Source organism: Brienomyrus brachyistius, chromosome 11 (genome assembly GCF_023856365.1).
Source record: "Brienomyrus brachyistius isolate T26 chromosome 11, BBRACH_0.4, whole genome shotgun sequence".
NCBI lineage: Eukaryota > Metazoa > Chordata > Actinopteri > Osteoglossiformes > Mormyridae > Brienomyrus > Brienomyrus brachyistius.
This window is the reverse complement of record NC_064543.1, coordinates 8,096,085-8,108,357: the sequence shown is the minus strand read 5'-3', so window position 1 is coordinate 8,108,357 and position 12,273 is coordinate 8,096,085. Positions and strand designations below refer to the sequence as shown.

The window sequence follows — 12,273 nt, the reverse complement described above, 5'->3', positions numbered from 1 at the left end:
CGCCTGTGCTTTTGAGACTTCCTGAAGTCTTCACTCCTTGTCTTCTGCCGTTAACTTCCTGTTTGGTTACCAGGTCTAAAAAGTTAGTTCTGTAGTTACTTATGCAAACTCGAATGTATGAAAGGAGTCATTTTGTATCTACTTTCTCTACCAGTTTTTAATTTGATTTCATTTTGAGTAAGGCCATTTTAAATAAGGAGTTTTGACCAAACATTTAATGCGTTTAACACGCTTTGTAGAGATCATATCGGGCCTTACTACATACATGCCACCTTGTCAAACAAAACGAGACCACGGCCCTCAGGTGCTGCCTTCACCTGCTTTCTGCAGCACGTCTTCAAACTGGAGCAGGAGGAGTACATGAAGGAGCAGATTCCCTGGACCCTCATCGACTTCTACGATAATCAGCCATGCATCAACCTGATCGAGGCGAAGATGGGGGTGCTGGACCTTCTCGATGAGGAGTGCAAGGTTGAGCAGCATCCTTTGAGGCGTCCAGCCCTTCCGTCACCGGCCTTAATCCCAGTCCTGTAGCTTAGAGAAATTCTCTCTGCCTCCTTCAGATGCCCAAAGGGTCAGATGAGTCATGGGCCCAGAAGCTCTACAACACACACCTGAAGAAGTGCGCCCTGTTCGAGAAACCCCGTATGTCCAACAAGGCCTTCATCATCCAGCACTTTGCTGACAAGGTGGGCCTTCCTCTTATCCCTCATACTGGCTTCTTTGGCCAGTAGCGCGACGCCCCATTTATGCATAGGGAGGCCTGTGAACCTTCACGTCTGTGCAGTCTGTGTGCAGCGAGCGTTGATTGAGTCAGATTCGCTCACGACGGTAAAACACATGCTTCCTAGTCCCGTTTTAGCTCAGGTTTCGGGTTACAGGGACTTTCGGTCCTCGGGGAGCTGTCCAGGCATTCTCAGCATGGGCTGTGAGATGCTGCCCCAAAACCGTGAGTCACCAGCAGGACTAGGACTGTAATCATGTGTCCTCTGTCTGGGGTTCCATCCTGGATGATTACTGTTGGCCAGTGGCACACAGACAGTTGGCACTCCTACTCCTTATGGCTTATATCTGTCCTGCGCTGAACTTGCATTGGATGGTTGTGCTGTACTTGTGTGTGGGGGGGGCTGGCATCCTCTTGCGATTTCAGCTCGAACTTTTGATAAGATGTAAATGAACTTAATGACGTCTCTCCTCAGGTGGAGTACCAGTGTGAAGGTTTCCTGGAGAAAAATAAAGACACCGTCAATGAAGAGCAGATACACGTGCTGAAGGCCAGCAAGGTCTGTCCTGTGCAGCAGATCTCCCTCCTCCCTCCTCCTCCTCCTCCTCCTCCTCCTCCACTCCCTTCACCCCTGTTGAGTCAGTTTCTGCTTGCTTGCAAATAGTACGATTGAGAAATTCCTACACTGGGCTTTCTGGGGGGGGGGGGGGGGTGAAATTTGCTTTACTTAGTAATTCACAGTACAGAGTGTCTCTTAAGTAGGAATATGTCTGCCTCCAGAAAACAAGTCTGAATTTGTTCTGATGCTTTCTGACGCGTGACCTCAAAAAAATGGTTGCTGCACTGTAATGGTCAAAGGCAATGTCGCCATCTGCTGTTCATTCTGGGTATTATATACTGTACACAGTGGCTGTTTTTGAAAGGCATGACATGCAGCAAAGAGTCGTTATCTGTAATGGTTCAGTGCAGTGTTTTTTTTATAGTGTGTGTTTTAATATGGATTTTTTTAAATCCATTAGAGCAGTTCTGTGCCGGTATTGATGAGAGTAATGCTGTGAACAGTAAATATGGACCTTTCACCCAATAGCTATTGACATACTGGTGCTCTTTCTCAAGTATAGAAGTCAGGTAGCAAAAAAAAGTCAATTTTAATTGTAATTTTAAAACAAATCCATTAAGTGTTGCCTCGTTGCATATTGGAGAAACATACACCTGAAAATGCCAGCCAAGGGTTTTATATTGGGTTACGGGGCGGGGGGGGAATGCTGTTTGCAGTGAGATCTGCTTTATCATTCCTGTCCTCTGGGGGGGGGGGGGGGGGCTAACCCATTTTGGAGATGGGCTCAGCCTCTGGTATAAGTGGAAAGATGGAAAGCTGGCATTGGCTGTGTCTGACTCCGTATCGGAAAATGCGCTTATAGATGTGGGATATGTGAGCGAGCTTTCTGCCGGGATCTGGACCACTAGGTGTCACGGCTTAACAGCTGAGGATTCTGGAAGATTCTCCCATGTGCGTGGGGGCAAACGGCAAGGCCCGGATAAGTCAAAGCCAACACAGGGGCCTCGAGTCAGTCTGCTGGCTTCTAGTCGCCATCGTGTGCCTTTGTCACCGGCGGGATACGCCCAGAAGCAGCTCCACAGCCCTCAGTGTCATGTGACCCTCTGTCCTTGTGGGGCTGTGATGTAAGCGAGTGAGGCGGGGGGGGGGGGGGTGCTATGGGTTTCAACATCCATCTGAATCTCAGAGGATGCTTCTGCTTCACTGTTCACATCCAGTGTCGGTTCATGTCATTTTTGCTCAGTTGTGTTGACGTCTTTGCCTCCCTTTACGTTGCATTTGATGCATCACTCTGTGTCATTCTGCTCAAACATGATTGCTGACTGAATCATTGTGCACTGTGTCAGACCTGGATGCAGCTACGTTGACATTTATCAGGCTGTAGCCTGGAGTGGTGATGCATTATATTAAGAGATCATATGTAAACTGTGGTTCCCCCCCCCCCCCTTCTTTTCTTTCACCCCACTTGTCGTTGGTGTTTGTCTCCCACCGTGTGCCAACCTTTGTTCAGCAGAAGGTAAACCTGAGTGTTTTCGGTCAATGCTGCCCCCTATTGGTTAATGCGTTACCTCCCCGCCCACCCCCCCCCCCCCAATGCCTAACACAGGAAACGCCCACCCCACCCCCCTCCAGCCCCTATCCTAGCCTGCCTCCGAGCTCCGTGGAGACCTGCCGTGCAGGCATGCGCTGGCGAACGCAGCCAGCAAGCACAGATGGGAGACCGACGAGGAGCACCTTCTCTGGGTGGTGGGGGGGGATAGTCAGCATCCTCACTCCGGCATGTGCTGTGGCTGTCGTCCTATAAAGAGAAAAGCATGCTTCTGATATGATTCCACTTGCAGTAACCACCCCCCCAACCCACCCCGCCCGAATAAAAAATCCTTCATGCAGGTTACTGACCGAAGTATAAATGCCTCACCGCTTCTACTGATCCCTCTGTTCTTCTCCAGTTGCAGATTTCTAGCTTATTTAACGTAACAGTGTGATTAGCAACGGCCTTAGTGCGGATCAGTCGTCAGTTGCTACGCTAAATGTTTCTGACTTGGGCTTTTTGATAAAGGAAATGCCTCCCAGCATACAGTCATTGAAACATACTTGTATATTTTCTGTTCTTTTATTTCATGACACAATCTGGACTCTTTTTTTAGGTAGATTTTCATTGCCGGCCGTTTTGTTCTCTTTGATTTCAAACAGCTTCACTGTAGCCCCCTTTTTGTAGTTTTATTTTTTTAAATCAGGTTTAGCATGAAACGGTCACTGTCAGATCTGCTGGACGCCTCTTTGACTGATGCGGTGTTTCTGCTTGCTGGGCACCAGTTCGATCTGCTGGTAGAGCTCTTCCAGGACGACGAGAAGGCCTCCAGTCCCACAGGGCCGCCGCCAGGGGGCCGCACTCGGCTGAGTGTGAAGCCCGACAAGAGCCGGGGGGGGCAGTCCAGCAAGGAGCACAAGAAGACCGTGGGCCTGCAGGTGAGCGCCCTGTGACGGCCCAGTAGGGGCCACGTTAAGCCTCACTGTGACCTCAAAGGTGCTGCCGTTAACGATTTACGCATTTTTACGTTCCCAGTTCCGCAACTCGCTGCAGCTGTTGATGGAAACCCTGAATGCCACGACTCCCCACTATGTCCGCTGCATCAAGCCAAATGACTTCAAGTTCCCTTTCACGTGAGCGGCTTGTCGTTTCTCGGCTGCCCACCGCCGCTCCGTTCTCGCCTCTTTGAGGACACCGGAGGCACAGGCTTCTGACCCTCTCCCCTAAGGTTCTTTGTCCTTTGCTGTCCCAGGTTTGACCCCAAGAGGGCGGTACAGCAGCTGAGAGCTTGTGGCGTCCTGGAAACCATCCGAATCTCTGCAGCCGGCTTCCCATCCAGGTAGAACCGCTGTAAAGCTCAGCCTCAAACTCCACGATGGGCCCAAGTTCTCCCACAGGCAGGATTCTAGCGCCGTTCTGTCTCTTTGCCACAAGGTGGACCTATCAGGAGTTCTTCAGTCGCTACCGGGTCCTGATGAAGCAGAAGGATGTGCTGACTGACAAGAAGCTCACCTGCAAGAATGTCCTGGAGAGGCTTGTGCAGGTACAGAGAACCGGCCTAATTGGTGACGAAACGCCGTTCTGGTGGAATCTGCTGGCAGTGGAATGGCTTCCGGCTTTGGCTGAATGGAACATCGATTCACCAGATACCCTGATACCTCCGATTATGAGCTCAAGAAGGTCGGTTGCTGACACGTTTGAGAGGATCAGGTCTTCTCCATCTGAGGATGTGGGGCATGTAGGCTATGTGTAGGGCTACCAATGAGACGTTCAGCTGGTCCCCGCCACTGCAGTGCATGTGCTCCTGCTTGAAATGAGCAATCTTCCAAGCTTTAACAGTTATGTTCCCCGTTCACAGGACCCGGACAAGTACCAGTTTGGCAAGACCAAGATCTTCTTCCGCGCGGGTCAGGTGGCCTACCTGGAGAAGCTGCGAGCGGACAAGCTCCGTGCGGCCTGCATCCGCATCCAGAAGACCATCCGCTGCTGGCTGGCGCGCAAGAAGTACCTGCGCATGAAGAATGCTGCCATCACCATCCAGAGACACGTGCGGGGCTATCAGGCGAGATGGTGAGGGGGCGGGGCTTTCTGTCAGCAGGTCTCTTGGGCCCAATCGCAGCATATCATACTCCTAAACAAATTTTATAATATTAAAAATGGATTTAATTTCTTCAATCCCATTATTATATACAGGAATATATATAAAGGCATTTGCCTGTCAGCTTCTTTCAGAAGATGGGCCTTTACTTCATATTGTTCCTCCTGTTTTCCCCCCCCGTTGTCACCAACCCCCCTTGTTTTTCTCTCTCTCTGCCCGCTCCCCCCGCCTCTGCGTCCAGTCTGGCCAAATTCCTGCGGCGGACACGGGCCGCCATCATCATCCAGAAGTGCCAGCGCATGTACGTGGCGAGGGAGCTCTACAGACGCAGGCGTGCCGCCGCCCTCGCCCTCCAGCGCCTCCTGCGGGCGTACATGGCCAGGCAGCAGTACCAGGCGGTAAGGCGTCCCGTCGCGGCTCTGACCCAGGAGAGCGAAGGTCAGACGAACACTTCGAGAGCTTAGCTCGAGGATCAAAGGATCTGATTTTGATCTTTGAATTGACACCTTTCGTTCTCATTTTGATCTCGTTTCATTATGATTCTGTGATTCTGAACGCACAATAACGCAAATCCAAGCAGTAGCTATCAGTTGCCGAACTTCTGTCACCCCCCCCAGTTATTATTTAATACACCAATTTGTGGGTGAATGGATCTTACGAATACTCTGCGGAGATGCAGAATCATTCCGGGGGGCGGGTTGGCGGTAATGCATGAATGCGAAGCCCTCTGTGGAGAGAGGCTGTCGGAGGGTCCAGAGAATTTAGGGACTACGCCGGTGACGGACAGCAGCAGATGTGCCGTCCCCGTCCCACTTGGCCTTTCTCGCCCTCTCCTTCTCCTTTGTTGCTGGTACATGGATGGTTTAAATATCAGAAAAGCTAAAGTAAGGCGGTGTTCTGAGCTTCCAGGGTGTGGGTTGAAGCAGAGGAGGAAGGTATGGAGGACCGGAAAGATCCCTTGGCGGGTCGGCGTGTAAGGGACGGTCTCTGCCCCTCCCGACGGCCCCAGGAGCGGATTCTCCCGCCCAGAATAACGCGGCTCTCCTCCGTTCTGTCTGCCCTGTGCAGCTGCTCCGGGAGCACAAAGCCGTCATCATCCAGAAGTGGGTGCGCGGCTGGCTGGCGCGGCAGTGGTTCAAGCGCTCGCTGGCGGCCATCGTGTACCTGCAGTGCTGCGTGCGCCGCATGAGGGCCAAGCGCGAGCTGAAGAAGCTGAAGATCGAGGCGCGCTCCGTGGAGCACTTCAAGAAGCTCAACATCGGCATGGAGAACAAGATCATGCAGCTGCAGCGTAAGGTGGACGAGCAGGTGGGTCAGCCTCGGTCAGCTCACCCCTCAGTGGCCTCGATGGGCGACAGTCGCACTTTTAACAAACTGCACACTATATTCTTATCAAATAGTAATTTCTGTTCCTCTGGCTTTACAGCAATGGGTTTCCACTGGTCTCAAATAATAAGCCAAGTTAAGCCAAAAATGCATATTTAGGGCTTAAGTTATTTGGCTAATGAATGCTTTGATATTTGTAAGGATAATCAGAAGTTCCATTCTCCGTTTTCGGGAGTTTCCCCTCACCCTGCCCTGCTCCTCTGACCGCTGCTGATTGCTCAATGCCACGTCCTACTGGTCATGTGGCATGACCTCCCAATGCCAGCTGGCCCCTTTCCCTCCCCAGCTCACTAAAAACCTGCATGTCCCTCTGCACAGAACAAGGACAATAAGTGCATGAGCGAGCGCCTGAGTGGGCTGGAGAGCACCTACGCTATCGAGGGTGAGCGGCTGCGCAGTGAGCTTGCGCGCCTACGTGGCTTCGAGGAGGAGGCCAAGAGCAATGCCAGTCGCGTGGCTAGCCTGCTGGAGGAGCTGGTCCGGCTGCGCAAGGAGCTGGAGGCCACACAGTCCGAGAAGAAGATCATCGAGGACTGGGCGGACAAGTACCGCAACGAGATGGAGGCGGTAGGCGGCCCGGCAGCACTGGGCAACACCTGGGGGTGTGGCCTGGTATAGATCTTAATCAGTCCATCTTCACTGCTTGATTTGAAAACAATAGCAAACAAGAATGACCTTTTACATAACCAACAATGTATGGAAATGGGTTATAGTTCTTTCCACTGAGACCCTCCCCGGGTACATCATCCAAACCCCTGAATCTGGGGGGTCATGTTTGCAGTAATGCAGGATGACACGCTGTTGGGTTTGCATGTTGACGTGACGCATTCGACCGGACTCTGCTCTGCTCCTCCTCTTTCTAGATGGTGGCTGAGCTGAAGGAGCAGAACAACCTTTTAAAGAGTGAAAAGAACAACCTGAACCGGCTGATCCAGGAGCAGGACCAGGTGATGACAGGTACGGACCCAATGCCAGGCCCTTGGTGAAGACCCAGGGACCCGGAACCACAAATGTTACCCATGATTAGTAGGCAATGAGAAGCACAGCACAGCGAACGACAGCTGAGCAGCAGGGACCGAGACTAAGGTGACGTCTCAGCTTAAGCATCAAAACAAAACAGCCGCTGGCCAATTGCTCTTCTGACTTATGAACGCTGTCAGTAGAGATGTATGCCTCTCCCAATTAAAACGTTTCCCTTCCTGGTGCAATTTGCTGCCACTCTCTCACTCTCCATCAACCCTAACCCTCCCCTCGCAGACAAGATGCAGAAGGCCCTGGCGGAGCAGACCAAGGAGCTGGAGAATGACCTGAACGAGGAGCGCACACGCTATCAGAACCTGCTGATGGAACACCTGCGTCTGGAGGAGCGTTACGACGACCTGAAGGAGGAGATCACCCTTACTGTGGTCAGCCGCCATGCATACCTGAGAAGGGCTACATTAAACCTCTCATCCATTAGAATAGGTTTCATTTCATGGATAGATGGATGTATGGATGGAATGTTCTGTTAGGCCTCCTGACTGTTTCTCTTTGTGGGTGGGTTCTGTCTAGACTGTCCCCAAGCCAGGCCACAGGAGAACCGACTCCACACACAGCAGCAACGAGTCCGAGTGCACGTACAACTCTGAGGTAGCAGAGTCTGAGGAGAGCTCTCGTGGGCGTGAGGTGGGCACCCGTCCTGTAGGGGTCGTCGGCACCTCGGGGGCTCCGTCAGCTGCTGTCTAACCCTGACCTCCTCCTGCAGGATGTCACCAAGGCGCCCCTGGACATGTCGCTGTTCCTCAAGCTGCAGAAGAGAGTGACGGAGCTGGAGCAGGAGAAGCAGTCGCTGCAGAACGAGCTGGACCGGAAAGATGAGCAGTTCCAGCGGGCGAGGGCCAGGGTACGGCTCCACTTTCACTTTCTCTCTCCGAAATGTATCCTGTTCAACAGGCTCTTTGGGCAGCAACGGGTCGGCAGACTGATTTCTAGAAAGTAAAAGCACAAATGTAAAAACTGGCTACACCGTTCTTTGAGGTGTTAAGCTGTTTTTTCCTGCCTTGTTGGGTTTTCAGTGTGTGGCCAGAAGCCTGGGCACATGTGGAACAAACGGTCAGAGTGGGCTGTTCAGGTTCCTGTTTGTTCTCTGGCCTCCTAAAGAACCCCCCCGTGGTGGGTGGAGCCTCACGGCGGCCGCCCAGACAGCTTCAGCCCCTTGTCCATTAGGCTGAGGGTTGTGGAAGGTGCCGCAGGCTGATTTAACAGTCCTGCCTCGTCCTGTGTCTCTGTTTTTAAAAGGATGAAGAGGAACACAAGAAGGCACGGGGGGCAGAGCTGGAATATGAATCTCTGAAGGTAAGGGTGCAGAGGCTCCCCCCCCCCCGCCCCGCATTAGCTGATGACTTCCTTGCCCAGCAAACTGATTCTGTATATTAAATGGCCCTGTTTGATGAAGCCTGTTGAGACTGTTGAGTGCTTTAGAGTAGGCAGCCTACAAATCACTAAGCAAAGCCCCAAGCTTTATTTGAGGGAAAAAAAACCCTTAAAGGGACTTGTGCCTGTATTAGTGTAAGGCGTCTGTCAGAGCGTGTCCATGGAGGTGACAGGGCGGGGCGAGCAGGCCTGCCCATGGAGGTGACAGGGCGGGGCGAGCAGGCCTGCCCGTGGAGGTGACAGGGCGGGGCGAGCAGGCCTGCCCGTGGAGGTGACAGGGCGGGGCGAGCAGGCCTGCCCGTGGAGGTGACAGGGCGGGGCGAGCAGGCCTGCCCGTGGAGGTGACAGGGCGGGGCGAGCAGGCCTGCCCGTGGAGGTGACAGGGCTGGGCGCGCAGGCCTGCCCGTGGAGGTGACAGGGCGGGGCGAGCAGGCCTGCCCGTGGAGGTGACAGGGCGGGGCGAGCAGGCCTGCCCGTGGAGGTGACAGGGCGGGGCGAGCAGGCCTGCCCGTGGAGGTGACAGGGCTGGGTGCGCAGGCCTGCCCGTGGAGGTGACAGGGCTGGGCGCGCAGGCCTGCCCGTGGAGGTGACAGGGCGGGGCGAGCAGGCCTCACTCACGCACCACATCCCGCCCCCAGCGGCAGGAGCTGGAGTCGGAGAACAAGAAGCTGAAGCACGACCTGAACCAGATCCGCCAGTCCATGAGTGGCAGCGCGGGCGCCTCCTCCGCTGCCCCAGGCTCGCCCGCCTACAAGGTGCTCCTGGACCAGCTCAATTCCTCCAATGAGGAGCTGGAGGTGCGCAAGGAGGAGGTTCTGATCTTGCGCTCCCAGCTGGTCAGCCAGAAGGAGGCGCGGCACCACAAGGTGAGCTGGGCATGTCATTCCGGGCCCCAGGCTGGGAGAAGAGGTGCTGACAGCCCCCCCCCCAGCAAGGTGTATTAAGCCCATATAAGTCTGCATTTTAAGCTGCCATTAATAATGTCTTTTCTCCTATACTTTCTTCACAATGCCTTCCTTCCAGGATGACAAGGTACTACTTCAGCCTCTCTCTCTCTCTTCCCCTCATTCTTGCTTAGTTTGGGTGTCTGCTGCCAGCAGTTTTGCAGATTAATTGAAACTTCGAGATGAAATTCGCCCCTTACTTTGACTCAGGAAGGGTGGTTTTCCTGAGACCTGCAGATTTTCTTTTTACATTTTCTTAGTCCTGCAGATATATAGACCAGCTTAGCATTCATAATAAGACAGGATCACACTGGAGGAATCCGTTGGCTCTTTGAATACCTCATTTTGAGCCCTGTCAGTATTATACCTGTATGAGGAGATGCTACGGAAAGTAGTACAGTGGCTGCTTTTTGCCTCTTAGTCGATTCCGTTTTAATCGCCATATCCTGACTTTGGCTGCCCACAGGACACGATGACGGAGCCCATGCCGTACACAGAGGAGCTGAAGAACATGAAGGACGCTGAGGAGATCACCCAGGCGTACCTCACCCTCAAGGAGACCAACAGGTACCATGCAAGCTGCTGGAGCTCCGTGATGCATAATAATAAAACCAATATGTAGCCGCCCAGCCCGGCAGAGCCGCTGTCGGCTGGCTCCTTACTGTTCCGCGAGGCCCCAGGTGTTGCTGCAAGATCAGGCGCTAACAGGAGGTAGCATGTGGATAAGAACCGAGGGATGGACACTGTCTAGGCGTCTGTTAGGCAGCCACAGCTTTTTATTTGATCTCTACATTTTATTGCTTTGCCTCCCTCACTTTTTGTGTGATTCACTGCCTTCCTCATCCAGTCTGTTCCTTTTTTTTAAGTCAGTCACCATTTTACAAACCACCCCCCCACCATGAAATGCTATTCTTCATGCAGAATGGATGGGGCCTTGCCAGCATCAGCAGTTACACCCCCCCCCCTTTAGCACCCCTGTCCATGAGCTGCTTGGTAGAATGTCAGAAAAAAGCTCTTTATTTTAAGCGGAGAGCTGAATGCCCCTCCCCCTCAGCGGCTCAGTGACCCACCCCGCTCGCTGTTCCTCTTCCCCCTTCTCGCCCAGATCTCCCAAGTTTTTGCGTGAACCGATCGAGGCGAATGATTTGATGAGTAGGCTCAGGTAACGGACTGCAAGGTGTGGCCACTCTGCACGGGGTCACATGATCCCGGCTCACGCTGGTTGGCTTGACACCCATCTTTCTCGGGTCTGAGCGTGGCGTCCCCCTTAACACGCATGAAGTGCTGTTAGGATAGCTGACAATGGCTTCCCTCTGCTTTTTAATCGAGAGTCAGGCATGTGCTTCTTATTGCCGTGTGGTCCTGGTGTCCTCGGCCAGACACGCGGATCCTGCTGTGAGATGCAGACCTGCCCTGGAGTACGGCATGTCTGCATGTGCTTGACCTGAGCTGGACAGGGCTGGGAGACCCTGCTGGACTGGCAGCTGTGATCGTTTATTACCGAACCCGTGCAGTCTCTCCCACATGCTTCATTGCCATTTAAAAGTCCATCTTATGCATTATAGTTTATTGTTTGCTGTTGATTTTTTCATTGCCATTCATTCTGTTTAGTTTTTTTGTTAAGTCTTAAGTTGAAATGAATCCATTGTGATCAGAATTGCATTATAAGGAGCTGGTCCAGCGGCTTCCTGCCGTAAGTGGGTGCTAGTCACCCAGCCGGTTTGATCCGGCTGCTGTTCATTCAGCCGCTGGGTCCCTCATGTCTGCTCACCCATCACCCTCATCATCCACCTTTTTATTTTCCATTCTTTTTTCCTTTCTTTTCCTTTTTTGTTTGATTTGTCAGATCCCCTGCTCCAGACTACCACCGGCTGAATGAGGACGGAGAGCTTTGGCTGGTTTATGAAGGGTTAAAGGAGACCAACAGGTTGACCGCGTTTCCTAGGGCTTGTGCACCTACCTGCCCTGTGTGTGTCTGCGCATGTGTGCAGGGTAAACGGGCATTCCCCCCCACACCCCCCCACCTCCCCCCTAACCAACTCATGTTCGTCTGAGCACATGTTTTATGTTGCAGTTCTCAAGTGCTTTTTAGGTCTTGTGCCCAAACACACACACATCCTGGGTCACTGAGGAACTCATAGCTCCTTTACCACACGTGCATAGCACACACACACACACACACACACACACACACACACACACACACACACACACACACACACACACACCAGTATCTGACCTTTATCTGGAAGAGGGTCACAGTGTCAGAGGTCCACACTGTCTGTCTGTCAGGGAGACGTTCTTCTGAAGTACTCTTCCGTGTTCCTTGGTGTGAGTGCTGGAGAGCTCCTGTTCTCCTCAGCTTCTGTGCATGGTGGTGACCTCCAGTCAGTGTGGTGGCAGCACTTCTGCAGAAAACCTCACTTCAGTCTGGCTTCTCTGACCAGTCAGCTGCTTGAGCCAAGGGTTCATGATTCTGCTCTCAGCCAATCAGAACAGAAAATCTGTTTCCTGTTTCTCCTGAGTGGAGAAGCCTGGGTAATGCATGTGGAGTTTTATTTAATTTGCCTTTCTTGTTCTCCTGCCTGCCTCTCCTCCTCTTCCCCCCTCTCTTTCTCC

At 52.8% G+C, this 12,273-nt stretch overlaps 1 protein-coding gene across 6 annotated transcripts in view; it reads left to right on the top strand.

The window, feature by feature from the left end:
* The window catches only part of myo5aa (myosin VAa), a 40,192-nt gene that overhangs the window by 19,669 nt on the left and 8,250 nt on the right, over nt 1-12,273 (top strand). For 2 of the 6 annotated variants that reach the window (XM_049030798.1, XM_049030796.1), the window contains exons 12-31: nt 331-471; nt 564-689; nt 1,200-1,283; nt 3,600-3,752; nt 3,850-3,947; nt 4,067-4,153; nt 4,249-4,357; nt 4,673-4,884; nt 5,154-5,310; nt 5,981-6,220; nt 6,617-6,865; nt 7,162-7,255; nt 7,556-7,704; nt 7,850-7,963; nt 8,043-8,180; nt 8,576-8,632; nt 9,349-9,576; nt 10,121-10,221; nt 10,760-10,816; nt 11,501-11,581. In XM_049030798.1, coding sequence (XP_048886755.1) covers nt 331-471; nt 564-689; nt 1,200-1,283; nt 3,600-3,752; nt 3,850-3,947; nt 4,067-4,153; nt 4,249-4,357; nt 4,673-4,884; nt 5,154-5,310; nt 5,981-6,220; nt 6,617-6,865; nt 7,162-7,255; nt 7,556-7,704; nt 7,850-7,963; nt 8,043-8,180; nt 8,576-8,632; nt 9,349-9,576; nt 10,121-10,221; nt 10,760-10,816; nt 11,501-11,581 — 2,675 coding nt within the window. The remainder of the gene's footprint in view (nt 1-330; nt 472-563; nt 690-1,199; nt 1,284-3,599; nt 3,753-3,849; nt 3,948-4,066; nt 4,154-4,248; nt 4,358-4,672; nt 4,885-5,153; nt 5,311-5,980; nt 6,221-6,616; nt 6,866-7,161; nt 7,256-7,555; nt 7,705-7,849; nt 7,964-8,042; nt 8,181-8,575; nt 8,633-9,348; nt 9,577-10,120; nt 10,222-10,759; nt 10,817-11,500; nt 11,582-12,273) is intronic. The other 4 variants (XM_049030799.1, XM_049030797.1, XM_049030802.1 and 1 more) reach the window with 2 other exon arrangements.